Source organism: Pseudophryne corroboree, chromosome 1 (genome assembly GCF_028390025.1).
Source record: "Pseudophryne corroboree isolate aPseCor3 chromosome 1, aPseCor3.hap2, whole genome shotgun sequence".
Taxonomy (NCBI): Eukaryota; Metazoa; Chordata; class Amphibia; order Anura; family Myobatrachidae; genus Pseudophryne; species Pseudophryne corroboree.
The window spans coordinates 1,069,896,451-1,069,915,949 of NC_086444.1; the positions used below are offsets into that span (position 1 = coordinate 1,069,896,451).

The 19,499-nt window shown below is 44.4% G+C and overlaps 1 protein-coding gene across 2 annotated transcripts in view; it reads left to right on the forward strand.

Annotated features, from left to right (window-relative positions):
- The window catches only part of CORIN (corin, serine peptidase), a 521,516-nt gene that overhangs the window by 356,681 nt on the left and 145,336 nt on the right, over positions 1-19,499 (forward strand). For both annotated transcript variants that reach the window (XM_063920973.1, XM_063920972.1), the window contains exon 5: positions 7,114-7,295. In XM_063920973.1, coding sequence (XP_063777043.1) covers positions 7,114-7,295 — 182 coding nt within the window. The remainder of the gene's footprint in view (positions 1-7,113; positions 7,296-19,499) is intronic.

A 19,499-nucleotide genomic window follows, 5' to 3' on the forward strand; every position in this document is an offset into this window, starting at 1 on the left:
TGCTACTATATACTACACAATGCAGCACAGATATGGAGTGTTTTTCAGGCAGACAACGTATACTGGTGGTCACTGGTCAGCAAAGCTCTGCACTGTACTCCTCCTATATAATATTATACTGGGGTCCCCAGTCCCCACAATAAAGCAGTGTGAGCACAGATATATGCAGCACACTGAGCCCAGATATGGAGTGTTTTTCAGGCAGACAACGTATACTGGTGGTCACTGTCAGCAAAACTCTGCACTGCACTCCTACTATATAATACAGCTGCTCCCCAGTCCCCACAATTAAGCAGTGTGAGCACAGATATATGCAGCACACTGAGCACAGATAAGGAGCGTTTTTTTCAGGCAGAGTACGGATAAAACTGGTGGTCACTGATCAGCAAAACTCTGCACTGTACTCCTCCTATATTAATATAAAGCTGCTCCCCAGTCCCCACAATGATATAAGCAAGAACAAATATTTGCATCAACTCAACAATGAATAAACGGAGAGGACGCCAGCCACGTCCTCTCCCTAACATTTCCAATGCACGAGTGAAAATGGCGGCGACGCGCGGCTGCTTATATAGAATCCGAATCTCGTGAGAATCCGACAGCGGGATGATGACGTCCGGGCGCGCTCGGGTTAACCGAGCCATACGGGAGAATCCGAGTATGCCTCGGACCCGTGTAAAATGGGTGAAGTTCGGGGGGGTTCGGTTTCCGAGGAACCGAACCCGCTCATCACTACTGAGCACAGATATGGAGCGTTTTTCAGGCAGACAACGTATAATACTGGTGGTCACTGGTCAGCAAAACTCTGCACTGTACTCCTCCTATATAATACTGCTGGTCCCCAGTCCCCACAATAAAGCAGTGTGAGCACAGATATATGCAGCACACTGAGCACAGATATGGAGCGTTTTTCAGGCAGACAACGTATAATACTGGTGGTCACTGGTCAGCAAAACTCTGCACTGTACTCCTCCTATATAATACTGCTGGTCCCCAGTCCCCACAATAAAGCAGTGTGAGCACAGATATATGCAGCACACTACGCACAGATATGGAGCGTTTTTCAGATAGAGAACGGATAAAACTGGTGGTCACTGATCAGCAAAACTCTGCACTGTACTCCTCCTATATAATACAGCTGCTCCCCAGTCCCCACAATTAAGCAATAAGCACAAATATTTGCATCAACATTAATAAACGGAGAGGACGCCAGCCACGTCCTCTCCCTAACATTTCCAATGCACGAGTGAAAATGGCGGCGACGCGCGGCTGCTTATATAGAATCCGAATCTCGCGAGAATCCGACAGCGGGATGATGACGTTCGGGCGCACTCGGGTTAACCGAGCCATACGGGAGAACCCGAGTATGCCTCGGACCCGTGTAAAATGGGTGAAGTTCGGGGGGGGGGGGGTTCGGTTTCCGAGGAACCGAACCCGCTCATCACTACTTTGGAGGGAATTGCAGTAATACCCCGTTCACATAGCAATTGCCGGGAATTACAAACGTGTCATTGGACCTGTGCAGTGTGAGCGGAGTGGCTTCCTGACCACAGCAATATGCCAGGTCGGGTTGCCATCTGGAGGCGGGGACAGAAGCCGCATCGGGGGCGGGTACAGAGGCGGCGCTGGAGATTAGATCATTTCCGTGCCACCTATCCCTATGTTGTGAACGGGAGCTTGGTCACATCGACCCGGGTAACCTGTACTCGCTGCGCCTGACCCAGTAATAACCCTTCTTTATTCCCAGGTTGAATTACCGGGTCAGGTGACCTGGGAATTTGTCAATGGTTCGGTCACACTGCACAGCGACCCGTGTCGAACCGGCAAAATACCGGGTTATTTGTGCAGTGTGAACGGGGTATAAATTAGAAGAGATGGTCTGTAGCTCCTGGGATGAGTGGAGCTATTCATTTTCCCTGCACTGTAAACCTGTGACTAGTGGATGTCTCCTCCCACCCTCCTGAGGTGCGAGAAGAAAGCCATTCTAACTGCTGCTAACTAGTCGCAGGGTGGTACCGTATGCGCTAACAGCACTGGACCCAGCACTTAAGTCGGGAGATACTGTTTACTCCAACTAATGTCCAGGACTTTGTAGCAGTAAACTGCATTTTCCAACTTAAGTGGTGGGGTCTGTGCTGTTAGCGCATCATGCGCATGCAGTAACACCACGACGAGGCACCAAGTACTAAGTAGCATAGATTTCTGCTCGCACCTCAGGAGGGTGGGAGGAGAACTCTGCTAGTCACATGTTTGCAGTGCAGGCAGTTGAAGAGCTCCAGGCACTCCTCTCACTTTTAATTGAATTCCCCATTTTATTAGTAATTATTACTTTACATACCATGTAGAATTTTTTAGAAATGTAATTTGTTTCCCTAATTTATTATTAAATACTTCTATAAGAATTATAACTATCAAAAAGTGTTGTTTGTTGTTTTTTTTAAATTATTATTATTATTTATTTATTGCATTAATATCCAAGATGATTTGAAAAGCTTAACACACAGACATTATTCTACATTGATGAGCTGTAGAAAAATGGGGGGTTTTTAGGGGCTGGACAGGGAAATATAAACTATACAAGGTAAAACTATACAATACTGTATTTCCTTCATACAGTATTGTATAGACAATACTGTAGACAATGGCCAGGAAACCTTTAAATTGTACATTTTGAAAACTCAGTACAAAAAGCCTAATTGTGCTGGTACTCCTAAATGATTACTTTGGGCACCAGTAAAGCCACCTCCCGATGCAGCGTGGCAGCCACCATGTGGAAGGTGAAAAGGATCCTGACGACACAGTCCACCCTCCTCCTGCTCTTCTGAGTATGCATGGTGCTCACACATGCACACTGAAACCCTGTTTGTCTGCACTGTGCCTGCGCTAGTCTGCCCCCCTGAGGCCACTTTGGTGCCTCTGTAAGGAGGGTGGCTCAACCAATGTGGCCTCAGGAGAAATGACTGGTATTTTGCTATGAGAAGGTTGATGATGTTCTGTACTGCTCTTGACCAACAGGGAGAGGGGCACTGAAGGATGACGGGTGGGTACTGAGATTATCCAGGGTCAGGACCACCCATGTTTTTGTGCATATATTCTGATTTTGTGACTGTATTTTAGTTTTTCTTATTATTTCTACACTAACATGAGAGATGTTCCTGCCATATTGAAGAGATTTTGTTTATATCGCTCACACCTAATTACATTTTAAAAGTGTATTTGGTGTATAAATGATGCAATCCTGACGTTTGCAGTACTGGTGCAGATGTGGATGTGTCATCAACTGTAAACTGGGTGCACACTTTTACAATCGTACGTGCGATGCAGTTGTTCTTACAGTTACACCTACAGCAGGCTTGAAAGTATAGGTACAACGGACAATGGGCCTAATTCAGACCCGATCGCTCCTCTACGAATTTGAAGACAGAGTGAATACCCGTTTTGTGCAAGTCTGCGTACGCCTAGCGAAAATCTCTGCGAACGCCGGTCAGCTGCAAATCCGTTCACAACTCACTCGTCATCAAATGTTTTTTTCCCAGTCTGTGCAGTCTGAGCGTAGGCCAGGACTTACTCCTACAGTGCAATACAAACAGGCTGATCGGGGCCAGAGCTGACGTCACATACCTTCCCTGAAAATACTTGGGAACGCCTGTGTTTTTCCTGACACTCCCAGAAAACGGCCAGTTACTACCCCCAAATGCTAGCTTCCTGTCAATCAACTTGCATACTCCTAGAGATCAAAAAAGCTGGATTCTTTTGCAGTTTGGCCTCACTCGTGCACACTATGATCCGTACGCATATGTGCAGTCGATGGTCTGCCTCGCGAATTCGCACAACAGCTATCAGGTCTGAGTTACCCCCAATGAAAAGACGATCAATACCAACACGAAGCCACTTTACTTTCTTCTTTTTGTTTTTAAAACAAAACAACTTGCACAAGACTTTCCTCGTACGTCAGTAGTTTATACCTCAAGTGTTTGTTCACCGCATGAGCATTTTTATATAACAACATTCCGAGCAGTGCAAAACCCCTTTAGATTAGCTGGATGTTTTATGTGTTGACGTCAAAGGATTGTTTTGAAAGTATAAGGCTGGAGCTCATTATGTACCTCATAATATGTCTCCTGGGTGTGAAACAAGGTCTAACAGACACAACTTTTATTTAGTCAGCAGTTCCCTCATTATGTTATGTTTTTTAATAAATTATGTATATTGCAGAAATACCAATAATGCGTGCTATAAAGTATGCATCGCTCAGCAGTCTCGCATCGCCTATTATATAGGGGTTAGACCATACGTTTTCTAAGCAGCTATGTGTAAACCAAGCAAAATTAAACTAGAGCGGAAATCATCAAGGAGAAAAACTTGCTTTTTGTAAATTGACTCTTACCATCTCCCCCATGTGTCATATTTATTTTTAATTTAGAAATTGGTCCTGATAATTATAATTCCTTATCCCCACATATCGTGGCAATAAGAAATTAATTATCAGGGCAAAGTATTAAAAAACAACGGCAGGGGCACAATGATGCAGTGGTTAAAAAATATTGATCACTTATACAATTACTGTACTTTCAGTTTCGGACCCATTACAGCTTCTGCGGATGCTCGGATGTCCGTCAGCGCTGTGCACATGAAGATTACAAGAGACGGGCCCTTTTAATCCCTCGTCTGGAATTTTTTTTAGTAATATATAGGGTTAAAGATGGCGTAAGTTGTGGGGGCCAAGCTCCAGAAAGCGTAGCTGTTTGGAACTTGGTATTTTTCATAATTTAGTGGTCCCCATACTAATCTATGGGAAGACCTTTTACAAACGAAAATGAAGGGAACCCCTTCTGACATTCTGGAGCTTAATATTTGTGGGAATCGTCTGAAAATGGCTTTTTGCAGGTGATTTTCTGCAATATCTTGTTAATAAATAGGCTCCCAAGCCTATGTTTTCTCTTTCAGTGCATACAGATCTCTCTCCGGATAAAGGGGATTCATTCCCACATCCCACTTGGATTGGTAAAAGTATTAGATGTGCTCTCCTGCCGCTATTTGAAGAATAAGTACTGTACAGTATATTAAATACAGAAGTTAAATACTGAGAGCCCCTGTCATTGTAGTACAGAACTATTTGTAGTCCCTTGGGGTAGAAAGAGTCAGGCAGTAAGTGGAGGACTTTGTTAAATAGTATTTGTTCTCGTGCTGTAATCCAGATGAAGCGTGGACATGGAGGAAGGGAGCAGCTGGTATGAGAAGAGGCAAATTCCTGCAGTGTGAAATCTAGGAGAACCCAATTCTAATTTTAATCTTTAACAGTGATGGTAATTTTTCTGTTCTAATCATGCAACAAATTGCCATGGCAAGATTACTTCCCGCTCACACTCATGTTCTCAGACAGCCTTTGTATGGGGACAAAGTCAAAAGTTTAGCTGCCCTAAAGTAACATGACATTCCCTGACCTTTGTGGCTTGAAAAGTAATCAGCTCCTAACTGTCCTATTACAGGCTGTGTTTGAAATATGACAGGAGCTGATTGGTTGGTACTTCATCTCTCTCCATTTTATTTCTCTCCAAGGCTTAGTAAATCTGCCCCTTATGAGAAAGGGGCTTGATAAATATACCCCTAGGCCATACTTGTATACTTTGTGTCTCCTGTCCACCTGGAGAGGAGATGCAGCTGACATTTTTGGGGGTTGGGCCGGACTCTTGACAACAATAGGTCCCTTTCATGTAGCGGGAAATGGCACAAAGTGCAGTTACACTGGTTAGGGGCTGGGCTAAAAATAACGTTATCCGCGTCATTTGGCCCCTCCATATCGACCCGTGATTTCCGGTTTTATTTCCCCATCCTGTGCTACTTCACGAGGAAGTGAGTCGGATGCAGGTTTCTGGGGGTGCGGGGGACTATATGATAAATCGGGTGTCTCACGCTCTTTCCAGGAGAGTAGGTAAGTAGTATACCCTATGTTCTTTCAGTTTCCTATTTTTCCATTAAGTTCCATCTCTGAAGAGTTAAAGGTTGTGTAAAGAACAAATTTAAAAATAAACAAATGTTTTTGTCTTAAAGGTTCACATAAGTGATAACTGCTATTGTGCTATTAATTATGGGGGTCATTCCGAGTTGTTCGCTCTGTATTTTTTTCTCGCAACGGAGCGATTAGACGCTAATGCGCATGCGCAATGTCCGCAGTGCGACTGTGCCAAGTAAATTTGCTATGCAGTTAGGAATTTTACTCACGGCATTACGAGGTTTTATCTTCGTTCTGGTGATCATAATGTGATTGACAGGAAGTGGGTGTTTCTGGGCGGAAACTGGCCGTTTTATGGGAGTGTGCGAAAAAACGCTACCGTTTCTGGGAAAAACGCGGGAGTGGCTGGAGAAACGGAGGAGTGTCTGGGCGAACGCTGGGTGTGTTTATGACGTCAAACCAGGAACGACAAGCACTGAACTGATCGCAGATGCCGAGTAAGTCTGGAGCTACTCAGAAACTGCTAAGAAGTGTCTATTCGCAATTCTGCTAATCTTTCATTCGCAATTTTGATAAGCTAAGATTCACTCCCAGTAGGCGGCGGCTTAGCGTGTGCAAAGCTGCTAAAAGCAGCTTGCGAGCGAACAACTCGGAATGACCCCCTATATTCCCATACTTAGCTTGACAGGAAAACCACAGGAACAAGACAACTGCATCCCCTGCACGAATAGTCTATCCCGTGATTTCAGAATAGTATAAGACCTACAAATGTAATATTATTATGCAATATATAACATATTGGCCAATTAGCATTTAAACAATAAATGAAGCTGACAAGCATTATTATTTTAAAAAGGAGTCTCAAAAGGCACCAATAATAAAAAAAAAGCTCTGTCACGCTGAGCTGTGGCCTATGAGCGTGACTGATGTGGTGACTGGAGACAGACAGATGTATCTGGAGGAAACCAATCCATTGTAAGAGAAGCACAGACATACCTCTAGAATAGGAAGGAAAATAACATGGTTTCTTGGTATAGGTTGCACAAACAGTCTCACTTTACTAAATATTGCTGTATAGAAATTCTTTGACTCTGATGAAAGGTTTCATGATTCCACTACAAGCTGCCGTATTAAGAAACAATTGTTCTTTTACTTCTCAGTTATCCGTTACTACCATGCAGATCGTTCTGCGAGGCCGCACAAGATGGCTGTGGGCCAGTGCTGGAGATTGTGAATTCTACTTGGCCGGAGTTCCTAAGATGCTCCCAGTTCCAGAACAGAACAGATAACAGCAACATAAGTCGGGTCTGCTTCTCCCCACAGCATGAAAAAGGAAGACAATGTACGACTATATGTAAAGCTGGTAACACGCATGTCTTCTGTCTCCACATAAATGGCGACACATGTCATATCTGCTAGCCACGAGGGATAAATAGAAGATAGCATTTGTCCCTCAGGTGGTGTACACTCTTTTGTAAACTACAGTGGAAATGGTGCAATAGGCACACAAAACCATGGTGGCGTATGGTCAGACTGGACATACAGTATAGCGTTACAGTATGCACAATAGCACATACACATGCCTGCGCTTTCCATAGCAACCGCCTGATGTGAAATGCAACATCAGTTCTTGTATTACCCCACTGGCAGACATACACTAGCTGAATTCTTATTAGTCTGAATTGCACCAGACCATTTGAAACAAATCTTACTTCTGTCCTCCTTCTCCTACAACAGTTTGGGAGTAATGCCGGATTAGACCTAAGCCAGTGTGTGTAACCCCTGCACCTAGACAGATCTGCATGACTCTGGCACTTAGGCCTGCAGGCGCCTGGTGGGAGGTGTGAATGAGAGAGAAGTGACCTCTGGCATACAATATAGTATACTGACTACAGTAAGTGCATGTTTGCACAAGTGTGAGCACATGCGGAATATCACACTGATGCATGTACGCAGCTGATGAACTTCTAATCTGCAGGTGGCTGAGGGCAGGTACAGAGGTGCAGATACACCATAATGTTGGTGACAGTTATCAGCGCTAGTGAATCGATTGTGGCTGATTGTGAATGCATAGCTGAAGCTGTATGAAGTTTTCTTTCTTGCTTATGCAAATATTAACGGTCTGAGTTGCAGGCAGCGGCGTCTGTGTTTTATGCTGGTTGCATGTCTGTGACTTTATGCAGATGGCGCTACTAGCCCTTCCCTGGTGTACAACCGTGCATGCAAATGTGCAAGGACTGAGACTGAGCGTCTTTAGATGCAACCATCGATCGCACCTCCAAAACTTGTTAGTATATGATGCGCTCTGTGCCTGTCTCCTTCTACATAGGAGTCTATGGGCGTATCCCCTAGTGCCTTGCTTAATGTTATGCCCAGTAGTAGTGCCCTGGTTTATTTTCTGAACCATAGTAGTGCCTTGCTTAATGTTATGCCCAGTAGTAGTGCCCTGGTTTATTTTCTGAACCATAGTAGTGTCCTAGTTCACGTTATGTCACATTGTAGGGCCTCCAGTACACATTATGCCACACGGTATTCCCAATTCACATTATGACATACAGTGTCCCAGTTCATGTTATGTAACACTATAATGCCCTCCATTTCATTTTATACCACATTACGATGAGCAGGTCCGGGGGCATACCTAAAGAAGACATATTGCAGGCTCCAAGGCAAAAGTTTGTAAGGGCCCTTCTGTCTGTACTACCAAATAGTGAAAAATGTATATAACACATGTAACTGTGACAGGGAAGGTGGGCCCCTCTCAGCTCTGGGCCCCATAGCAGCTGCACTCCCTCCACTTATGGTAGCTACGCCCTTGAGTATTAGTATTTTTAAGACCCATGTAGAACATCAAATCCTTAATGCATACTTGCCTATTTACAATTTTTTGTACAGTTCCCCTCCCACATTCTGCCCGCTTCACAAGAAGATTTTACGGGGAATTGCGGCACCATATGAGGGCAGGGCTTAATGACGCGCATTGGCATCATTTATCCCCTCCCCATGTACCCGTGAATCACTGCATTTTGAAGGCGGGGACTAGTGACTGTCAGCCACCCCCCTCCAAAGTGGCAAGCAAGGAGACTTAAAAGGTAGGCAACTATGCCTTAATCTCCAGTGTTAAGTCACATAATGTAATTCAGTTTTATTTTCTTTCACCTGACATCAAGGAACAGCAGTGGGATGAGCCCCCCCATAGCTTATCCAGTACTTACTGTAGCCAGGACTAAGCACATGTACATCTGAAGACAAATTTGTAACATCCATCTCCCATAAGTAAAATGAGCATTTGCTCTATGTAAATCAGCCTGATATATTGATGATACTTGCACATCTGGACATATTCAGTAAACTATTTTTCAATGTTATTTGAAGTACTTATAGCTTTCAAATAAAGTGTTTTGGGTCTTTGTTGGGTAACGGAGCTACCCATCAATACATAAAATTTGATTTGCGTCCAGATTTTTATTGAAGGCTTTTATAGCTCAAATACAGAATTCACACAAATGATTAACGGGACACTGAATACCAAAGAATGCTTAAATAAAACACTGCTCAGCCTCTTCATTTGTTTAAAGTGGACTTAAGAATCAATTTGGCAGTGATTTGGAGCTGTATTAATACAAGAGTTCAAAATGTTAAGTGGGGAGTGAAAGTAATACAACAGCTTGTGCACGTTCTGAAAACAGGAGATGATGGGACAACAACAGCAATTTCTGACAAATTAATATTTAAATGTATAAATATTTGATCTAATTTTTAAAAGATGTCAAGTGAAAAAGAAGCCATTGTTTATTCATTGTTACCATCTAATGTTTCCTGTGACCTTGCATCATTTTTATAAAACTATATTTAGCAGTGATAAAAGTTTGACATTAATCTATTTCTTTCTTTTATATATATATATATATATATATATATATTCTTTATTTTGGTTTTCAAGAAAAATATGGTTAGAACAAAGACAATTCGAAATTGAGATAGTATACAGACAAATATAGCAGTACCAACTATATAAAAATATAGCACTACCAACGGGACATCTGCAACACGATAAAACAGTAAACACTGAATCGTACAAGAAAAAGCCGGCTTTGTTACTGTGGTTCAATAAGTCGTCAGTAAAGTAACTAGTATATTTCAATAATAGAAAGTCAATCATAAAATATAACAGTAACCATATGTACAAAAGCACTATGACAAAACAAGGGGTAGAGGGAGGATAAGGGAGAGGCCAGGAAAAATGGGGTGGTATGAGGGGAGGGTGAGCAGTCCAATAATATCTAGTGACAATTAGTTCAGCTGAACAGTATCACGACATACATGATCAGTGTTGTGTTAAGTTTAAAGGTATCAGATCTTTATAAGTGGATGTGGCTTTGAATTCTAGCCAAAGAAACCATGTGGAAACATAAGCTGATTGTTTCTCTAGGGCTGAATAATAAATATTTTCCATGGTCCTGTAAAACTCTATACTTTGAAACCATTCCCAGATCGTGGGCGGGCCCTGGGACCGTCAATGAACGGGCACTACAGCTCTCACTACATTATTGAGGTGTTTTTTTTTTTTTAACTTGTGTAGTTTTTTTATTAGAGTTTTTCACAGGGACAAGGTAAAAAAACAACAACAACATTAAATACAGAACAAAACCAGAACAACAAACAAAACAGAGGGAAAAAAAAAAAAACACATTGCAGGAAAAATACAGTAATTAATACCATCTGTGTCACAGTGTCACATGGAAAAAGATAATAAGTGTCACGGCAACATCGCAAATTCAAATATGAAGCCTCTATTAGTCAGAGAATAGTGCTCCAGTTGTAGCCAGACGGGAGGTATTCCACCTATCCCACTTGCTAAAGTAATGGGGTAGGGTCCCTCTAGACCTATGTGTAAACCTCTCATGTCCTGACACCTCATTTACTAGGGCTCGCCAGTTGTACACATTGGGGGAAGAAGTAGCAAACCAGTTACGCGCTATAATCACCTTAGCTAAGGTAGTCAGGCAAAGAACATATTTGTATAGTGCCGGGCAGTAGGATTCCTCTAAGTCTAGCGCAAACATACATATAGTAGAAGAGAGGGGGGGCAGCGTAGGTTCAGTGAGCAGAATGTCCGCCCAAACTGCTTCCCAAAAGGCATGCACAGTGGGGCACAGCCATAATAGGTGCCAAAAAGTAGATTCAAGGGCACCACATCTGGGGCAGGTACTATCAGGCCGTAGGCCTGCTTTATACAAAGAAACTGGAGTTCTGTATGTCCTATGCAGAACAAAGAAATAAACCTGCTGATATTTGATACACTGAGTAGAGTATTTAAGTGAGCTCAACACCTGTAGCCACTGGTCGTCTGCAATTGGGCCAATGTCTTGTTCCCATTTGAGTTTAAGTTGGTCAAATATATTCGGACAGATGTGGGCATTCAGAGAGACTACTATATAAAATGGAAACTTGGTGTCTTGCACCTAAATTCCTAACCGTATCTTTAATCGGGGAGTCAGAAATGGGCGGGGGCGAGGCCCCAAACTGTGCCTGCACCGCATGGCGGAGCTGTAGATAGTGATAAAAGGATCTATTGGATATTTCAAGCTCCTCCTTCAGTTGTGCGAAAGACTTGAAAACACCATTATCAAACAGTTGCGAGACTGTGGTAAGGCCCGCCCCAATCCATATGTTGTCCTGTGAGAGCTGCAACAACTCCCTATATCTTGGATTGAACCAAAGTGGCGTGTCAGAGTCTGTGCCTTGCCATGAATAATAGGAGTGAGCCTGACGCCACACAAGTAGCGATTGTCGGAGCAAAGGAGGAAGACCAGCAGTAGAAGAGGCAGAAAGAAGAAACTGGAGAGGGGAGAAATGAGACCCCACACACTCGGCAAAGAATCTCTCAAATATGAGACTATCCCTACTGAGAATCCAATTAGACAGGTGTGCAAGCTGAGCAGCTATATAATAGGCCCGGAGATTGGGAAAGCCCAAACCTCCATCCGATTTAGCCCTAACCAGAGCTCTCAGGGCAACCCTAGGCGTTTTGTCGCCCCAAACAAAGGAGGAAAGCACACTATCAATGTTAGTGAATATTTTCTTGGGGATATAAGTAGGAGAGTGCTGCAATAGATAAAGATACTTTGGTTGCATCACCATCTTAATAAGGTTAATGCGACCCGTGACAGTAAGGGGAAGCTTCTTCCATACATGAACCCGTCGCTTCAGATCCACCGTGACCTGGTCAATGTTTTGATGTACAAAAGACTTAACATTAGGAGTGATCCAGACACCAAGATACTGAAAGCGAAGGGTCCAGGCCAAGGAGGACACATCTGGCAACGGGTCAGGAAGAATACCAGAGATGGGAAAGACATTAGATTTATTCCAGTTGATAGTCAGGCCGGAGTAAAGACCAAATGTATCAACAATACCCAGAAGGGAGGTCAGGGAAGCATCAGGGTCTCTGAGGAACAAGAGCATGTCATCGGCATATAATGCAATGACATCCTCATGTCCGTCAATGGTGATGCCCCTAACATCAGGGGACGCTCTGATGAAACATGCCAATGGCTCTACAGCCAGGGCAAAAAGGGCAGGGGAGAGTGGGCAGCCCTGTCTGGTACCACGGGACAAAGCAAATGGGGACGTCACATAGCAATTGACAGATATCCGAGCCACGGGGGAGGAATAGAGTAATTGTACCCAGCATATGAATTTGGGGCCAAAAGCAAACCGTCTAAGGACTTCCCACAAATACTCCCATTCTACAGAGTCGAAGGCCTTGGCAGCATCCAAGGAAACTACCACAGCCCCCGACTCGGGGCGGTCCTCCATCTGCAGGTGACAAAACAGTCGCCTCAAATTTTGGAGGGTGGACTTGCCTGGCATAAATCCTGTCTGGTCATCATGAATGATCGAGGTGATAACACTATTGAGTCTAAGTGCCAGAATTTTGGCCAAAATCTTGACATCAGTAGGTAGCAATGAGATCGGGCGGTAGGACTCCGGGGCCGTAGGGTCTTTACCCGGTTTAAGGATCACCACAATAATAGCTTCGGACATAGAGGGAGGTAGACGAGCGCCCTCCAGCAATGTATTAAAGAGAGTCAAAAGATAGGGGACAAAGTATGCACGATATTGTTTATAAACTTCAACCGGTATACCGTCGCTACCCGGGGCCTTTTTATTAGGGAAGGAGGCAATAGCAGCCTCAACTTCCTCTGGGGTGATATTAGCATCCAAAATATCTACAGATTGTTGGGACAGCTGTGGCAGGGCAATGTTTGAAAGATATTGCTGTAGTTGAGTGGGGGTATAGGTGACTCTAGAGGCATACAACGAAGAATAAAAGGACTGGAAAACCTGGGCTATTTCAGGAGTGGCATATACCATTTCGCCCTGAGTATCACAGACCTGCTGAATGGAACCCCCCGTTCTCTCTCCCCGAGCCAGAAAGGCCAAGTAACTACCCCCCGTGTCCGATTGTGAATAGAGGGCGTGCTGGGAGAAAAGTAATTTGCGCTTTGATTTATCAAGCAAGTGGTCAGAGCAGGCTTTCCTGGCCAAATCCCAACTTGCCCGATCATCAAGGGTCCTAGTAGTGAGGTAAGCAGATTCGGATTGGGAACAGGCAAGCTCCAGGCGCATCTCTTCCTCCCTACTAGATTTCTTGACATTAGCTATTTGTCGTATGAAGGAGCCCCATAGTGAAGCTTTAAATGCGTCATGCTTAACCAGTGGATCAGAACAGGACGCATTATGAACCCCAAAATCACTCCATTCGCTAAGCAAGGCCTCGTGGTCAGTCAGCAAGGTCAACCAGAAGGGATTCAATTTCCAGAGCTTAGCCCCACAGGGAGGAACAGAATCTAGGACCACCAGCACAGGTGAGTGATCCGAGATTCCCCTCTGAAGGTACTGGACATCCAGTATTCTAGCAGTGAGATCAGGGGAGACGAGGGCCAAGTCTATTCTCGAGAACGAGTGAAAGCTGGCCGAGTGGCAGGAGTATTGGAGTTGTTTAGGGTGTCTCAACCTCCAAATATCCAGGAGTCCAAGCTCGGAAACCAACCTCGCGAACGGAGTGGGGGACGGGGAGGCAGAGGGTAGAGAAGGGGGAAGTTCAGCCCATCTATCTAAGACTTTATCCAAAACATTATTGAAGTCACCGATGCAAAGGACCGGAGCTGAGGGAGAAGTAGCAAGAAACGACATTGCCTGCCTGAGTACCTCATTATTGTAGGGGGGAGGGACGTAGACAGCAAGTATGTGTAAAAGTGTACGGTTAACATAGGCCCTAAGAAATACATATCTGCCATATTGGTCAATTTGGCTATGAACTAAGTGGAAATTAACCGACTTCCGCACCAAAACTGAAACCCCCCTGGAGTTAGCAGAGAAGGTGGAATGATAGGAGAGACCCACCCAGGGCTTCCTGAGAGCCAAGGTTCTAGTACCAACTAGGTGCATTTCGGAAAGGCATATGATATCTGCCCTATACTTTCTCACCTGAGACAAAACCAGAGCCCGCTTAATGCGGTCATTCAGGCCCCTCACATTCCAGCCGAGTATGCGGAGTCCGTCAACCCCTGCAGCCATGGATACAAAAGAGAAAGGACAGAAGGAGAAAAAGGGCAAGGGGCAAATACGGAGAGGCAGGAGAAGAAGGAAAGCCAAGGCAAGCAAGGCGCGCAAAAGAGAGGAACCCATAACGTAGAGGGGGAAGAAGCAAAGGGATCACTACGACCCCCCGCCAGCACACAGGCAGAGCATACGGAGAGCAGAAGGCATACATAGACGAAATCATGGACACATTACAGTTCGAGAAAAAAAAATAGCACAGTGACACATAAAGCAATACATGTACAAAAAGAAGAACAAACCCAGAACATCCCAAACCCCCCCCCCTCCCTGCATATCCATCCCAAACTAGACACGCCTGGATCCCAAAAAACACTAACTAAACTAAGGCTGAGAACCTATAACAACCCTAGGGAGTAGAAACAACTAATGCCTCTACAAAAAGGCTATATCCTAGCATTCAGCTCCTAGAAATAAAGATCATTCCCGCTACATGGTTAGGAGGAGTACAGAACCCAGCAGTCAATGCGACCTCTGAGGGAGAAACAGTCCCTAAATAGGGGGCCTGGGTCTGCGCTCCAGCCAGGCCTCCGCCTCTTGAGGGGTATTGAAGAAGTGTGTGGAGTCATCATACACCACCCTCAAACGTGCCGGAAACAACATGGCATATTGAATTTGATGGTCACGAAGCTTTCTTTTGACCTGTAGGAACTGCGTACGCGACTTCTGGACTTCCACGGCAAAGTCTGGGTAAACAGAAATATCATGGTTGTCAAATTTCAAAGGGCCCTGTGTGCGGGCCAGCCGTAGGACTGCATCCCGGTCCCTGTAATGTAGAAAACGGGCTATGAAAGTGCGTGCAGGTGCGCCCGGGGGAGGAGCCCTTGCAGGCAATCGATGGGCCCTCTCCACAGAGAACTGAGGACCAAAGTCATCGCGTTGAAATAGACGGAGAAGCCATGTTTCGAGGAAGGATTCTGGGGAGGAGCCCTCCACTCTCTCCGGGAGGCCCACAAAGCGAACGTTATTACGACGCAGTCTTCCTTCAATATCGGAGAGCTTCGCCTTAACTGCCGACATCTGGGTTGTGAGGCTGGAAACTGTGTCTTTAAGAGGATTGGTGACGTATTCTAGGTCGGAGATACGGTGCTCCGCCTCCCCCACCCGTTCACGGATCTTTTGCATGTCATGCCTGATTAAAGTGATATCCACCTGTACTTGGCCAATTTTATCCATGACTCTGTGCTCGGACGTGGATATGGCTAAGAGAATTTGCTGCGTCGACTGAGACGTGTCGTCTTCACGAGGTGGTGATCCCGAGGGGGAAGAGGGGGATGGGGGAGCAGCAGCCCGGGTGGGTTGGGAGGAGGATTGAGAGCCTCTAGCATATTTCTCAAGTTTAGCAGCAGCGGTAGCAGCAGCAGCACTGCCCCCACGTACCATGATGGGAGACGGACGGATTCAATGATATAGAATAAACAATACGTGCTCACCACAGGCTGTAAAATCCCCAGGACTCCAGAGTCTCACGCAGTTGAATAAACCCAGGCAAGGAAAAGGAAATCTGTAATGTCAGCAGTCAGGCAGTATAATCAACAGCAGGCTTTTGAGTGGACCCTCTCAGAGAGTAGTGTAGATATGGAAACGTCACCCAGCAGTGTGGGTAGAGCAGGGTAGTTGCAGGTATCAAGGCAGCCCCGCAGGCAGAGTAGTGCAGACTGGGAGGCTCCGACCAGCAGTGCAGAGAGGCAGGGGATGTGAGGAGAGACGGTCCGTGTAGGCAGATGCACCCCCGCGCCGTCAGCAGCTATCACCGCCACAGAGGGACCTGCAGTCCGCCAGACGCAAGGTGGAAGGAGACAGGGACACACAACGACCTCCGGTTCAGCAGAAAACAGCAGAGGGTGCGAGTGAAGGGAGCTCCGTCCCAGCGCGGCTCCGGACTCCGCCGTTGATTCCCAAGATGGCGCCGGGCGGAAGGAGTGAGGCCGAGCGGTGTAGGCCGCGATTCGTCCAGCGGCCTCCCAGGGCAGAAACACAGTCCCACAGACCCCTCAATATAAGCAGGGTTAAAAGCCACAACGCGTGAGCCGGGTCAGTAGTAGCCACGAGCGGGGGAAGCAGGATATATAAGGCAGGATAGACGGAGCTCTAACTCCTAGCTTCCTACTCCATGCTCGGCCAAGCCACGCCCCCCATGATTCATCCATTATTGAGGTGTTTAATAAGGAACTGTTTATATTTTGCCAATGGAATGTTGGTATGGGAGAACAGCCAGAAGTCTGGTCTAGCGGGAACTTGTGACCCCAAAATTTTGATAGAAAGTTTAGTAATTTTACCCAAAAAAACAGCAGCCAATGGGCAATCCCACCATATGTGGATGAGAGAACCTTTTTCCTTACCACATCGCCAGCATAAGGGGGATACAGAAGGGAAAAACTTGTGTAAGAGGGAGGGGCAGCGATACCATCTAGTAAGCAGTTTATATTGAGTTTCTATCACTTCTAAACTCGTGGAAAAATGGGACATAAGCTCACAATGTTTTTCCCATTTAATAAGAATCCCCCGAGGGATGAGGTCAGCGTCCCATGCTTTACAAAAGGAAGGGTCGTCAGAAAAACGACAATGCAATAATATCTTATATATGCCTGATATAACATGAGTGGGTTTCGAGGATTGAGAGCACATTCCTTCAAAGGGTGTGAGATCTCCAGCTAGATCAATAGCAGTCCTATGAGCTGAAACGAAGGGGCGTATCTGGAGATAGAACCAAAAATCTGTTGCGGGAAGATCTGTGGTTGCACAGAGTTCCCTAAAAGGCTTAACCCTCCCTTCTGAGACCAAATGAGTTATCCTGGTCCAGCCTGCCAACCTCCACCTAGTGGCTACTCTCCCCTTAATACCCGGAGGGAACAGTGGATTATTAAGGAACGGTAAGAGCTGGGATTTCGCAGATTAAATTCCCACTTTGTTACGTAGGGTCATCCAGAGAGCCAAAGTGGGACCAACTGTCAGATGTGAAGAAAGGCTAATGGTCTTAATCCAGGGCATAGTCTGCAAATGTAAGTCTGAAGACCTCCTCCCTATGATTAATCTATTTCTAATGCTTAGTACAATGTCAGGAGCAAAAACACCTCATTAGGGTTCTTGGGAGATAAACCTCTTTCACTGCTGTAATTCAGATTGTTACGACTTGTGTTCAAGTTGACATTGGCTCTTCTGTGTTGTGTATTTCTAGCATGTTTTTCAAGTATAAATAAATATAGTTGGAACTTCTCAATAAATTTGATGAATGGGAACTATACATTTAGGTTGCAGGTAGGGGGTTCATGCAGAATAGCTGAACCTATAGACGGGTGATTGCAGCTGCTTACACACAGTAATCCTGTTGCTTCCCGGAGGCTCTGATGCTCCTCCAGAAACACTGTCATATGCAGAGAAGCAGAAAGAACAGTTTCTTTTCCAAGAACAGCTTTGTGACCATACACTCAGCTTCTAAATCAATTACAGCACAGTTTATGTTTACTGAAAAGGTTCCAGTCCTGTTTAGACTTATGAGGGTTATAAATGTTCAAAAGTCATTAAGTAGCATGCTCTGTTAGGATGAGAGACCAATGAAATATATTAAATTACAGATCATCAGCAGTTTGTTATAAATGCTGTAAACTTAATTACAAGATAATTGGCGGTATGCACAATACAAAGACTATTTAATAGCAAAACTACTTGTCACTGCCACACAGGCAGATACACACGCTGCAGCGATTTCCTATCAACCTTATTAGTAGGAATCTATAAATACCATTATGATAAGGATGTATCATGGCACGTCATTTTAAAGAATGATTGTGTTCATCCTCAAATATACAAGAGCAATTAGAAATGCAGACAGACACAATACAGTGTTACTTTGCTATGCTTATGTCAACAATCACTATAATCGACATAATGTGGATACTAGAATGTCAACATTGTTAAAATGCTGACATCTAACATGTCGACATCTAGAAAATAGACATGCAGGCAATGGACATACGGCTTTATTGACGCAAGTGACCATGTCAACATTAGCATTAGGCTAAGTGCTAGGTTAGGCTATGTTGACATGCTGAACAACAAAACGTACCCTTATCCTGCGCTGAAAGGTTATGATAACTGTGCTTCATATAGAATACAACAATGGCTGCTCCTTCTGGTAAGCCTTCTGTTAATAAGGCTTTAATACACAATTCATACAACTAGCACTGAAAGGGTGCTCAGCACAATACACTGCCAACCTTTAATACTTACGGTATATCAATGTTCATAGATGGTTCTAAAAACCTTTTTTTTAAATCAATCTTTAGCTTCTATACAAGAGATGTACTGGGTGAGAGGGAGAGTCCTTGTGATGTCTAAAACCTCGAAGAAGGAAATGATCTTCAAATAATGTTCTATTTAGGTGGCTCCAGTGAGCAGTCCAAACTTGTAAATTGGTTTTCTCTTGGATTCTAGAAATAAATTTGTATTTTCCTTTTGGATTATAGACATGGATTCAGTGAAAAACACCTGAGAGAGTATTTTTATTTATTTATTAATTCATACAATAGTACAGAATAGTGCTTACATAATATTTTCCACAGGTGCTGTTGAATGACCCTCACTTGGGGCAGGTCTTGCTAACTTCCTGTCTCACCCTTTAACAGGGTGTGAGCTCATGACAGTGCGTCCTTTAGTGTTGAACTGTACAGTGCTTTCATCCTACACGTTTCATCCCCCTATGTAACTTCATCAGGGGTATATCAAAGATAATAGAATTATGTATCTTACTGCGGCCTCATACGATTGTAGGAGGTAAAAAGAGTGATGTATTGAAATACAATCCAGTACAATACAATACAGCGGTTTTATGTTTTTCTTTTTTATCTTTGCCATACTATTTCATAAAGAATTTTAATTAAAGGACAAGTAAAGCAACTATTTGACATTAATATATATC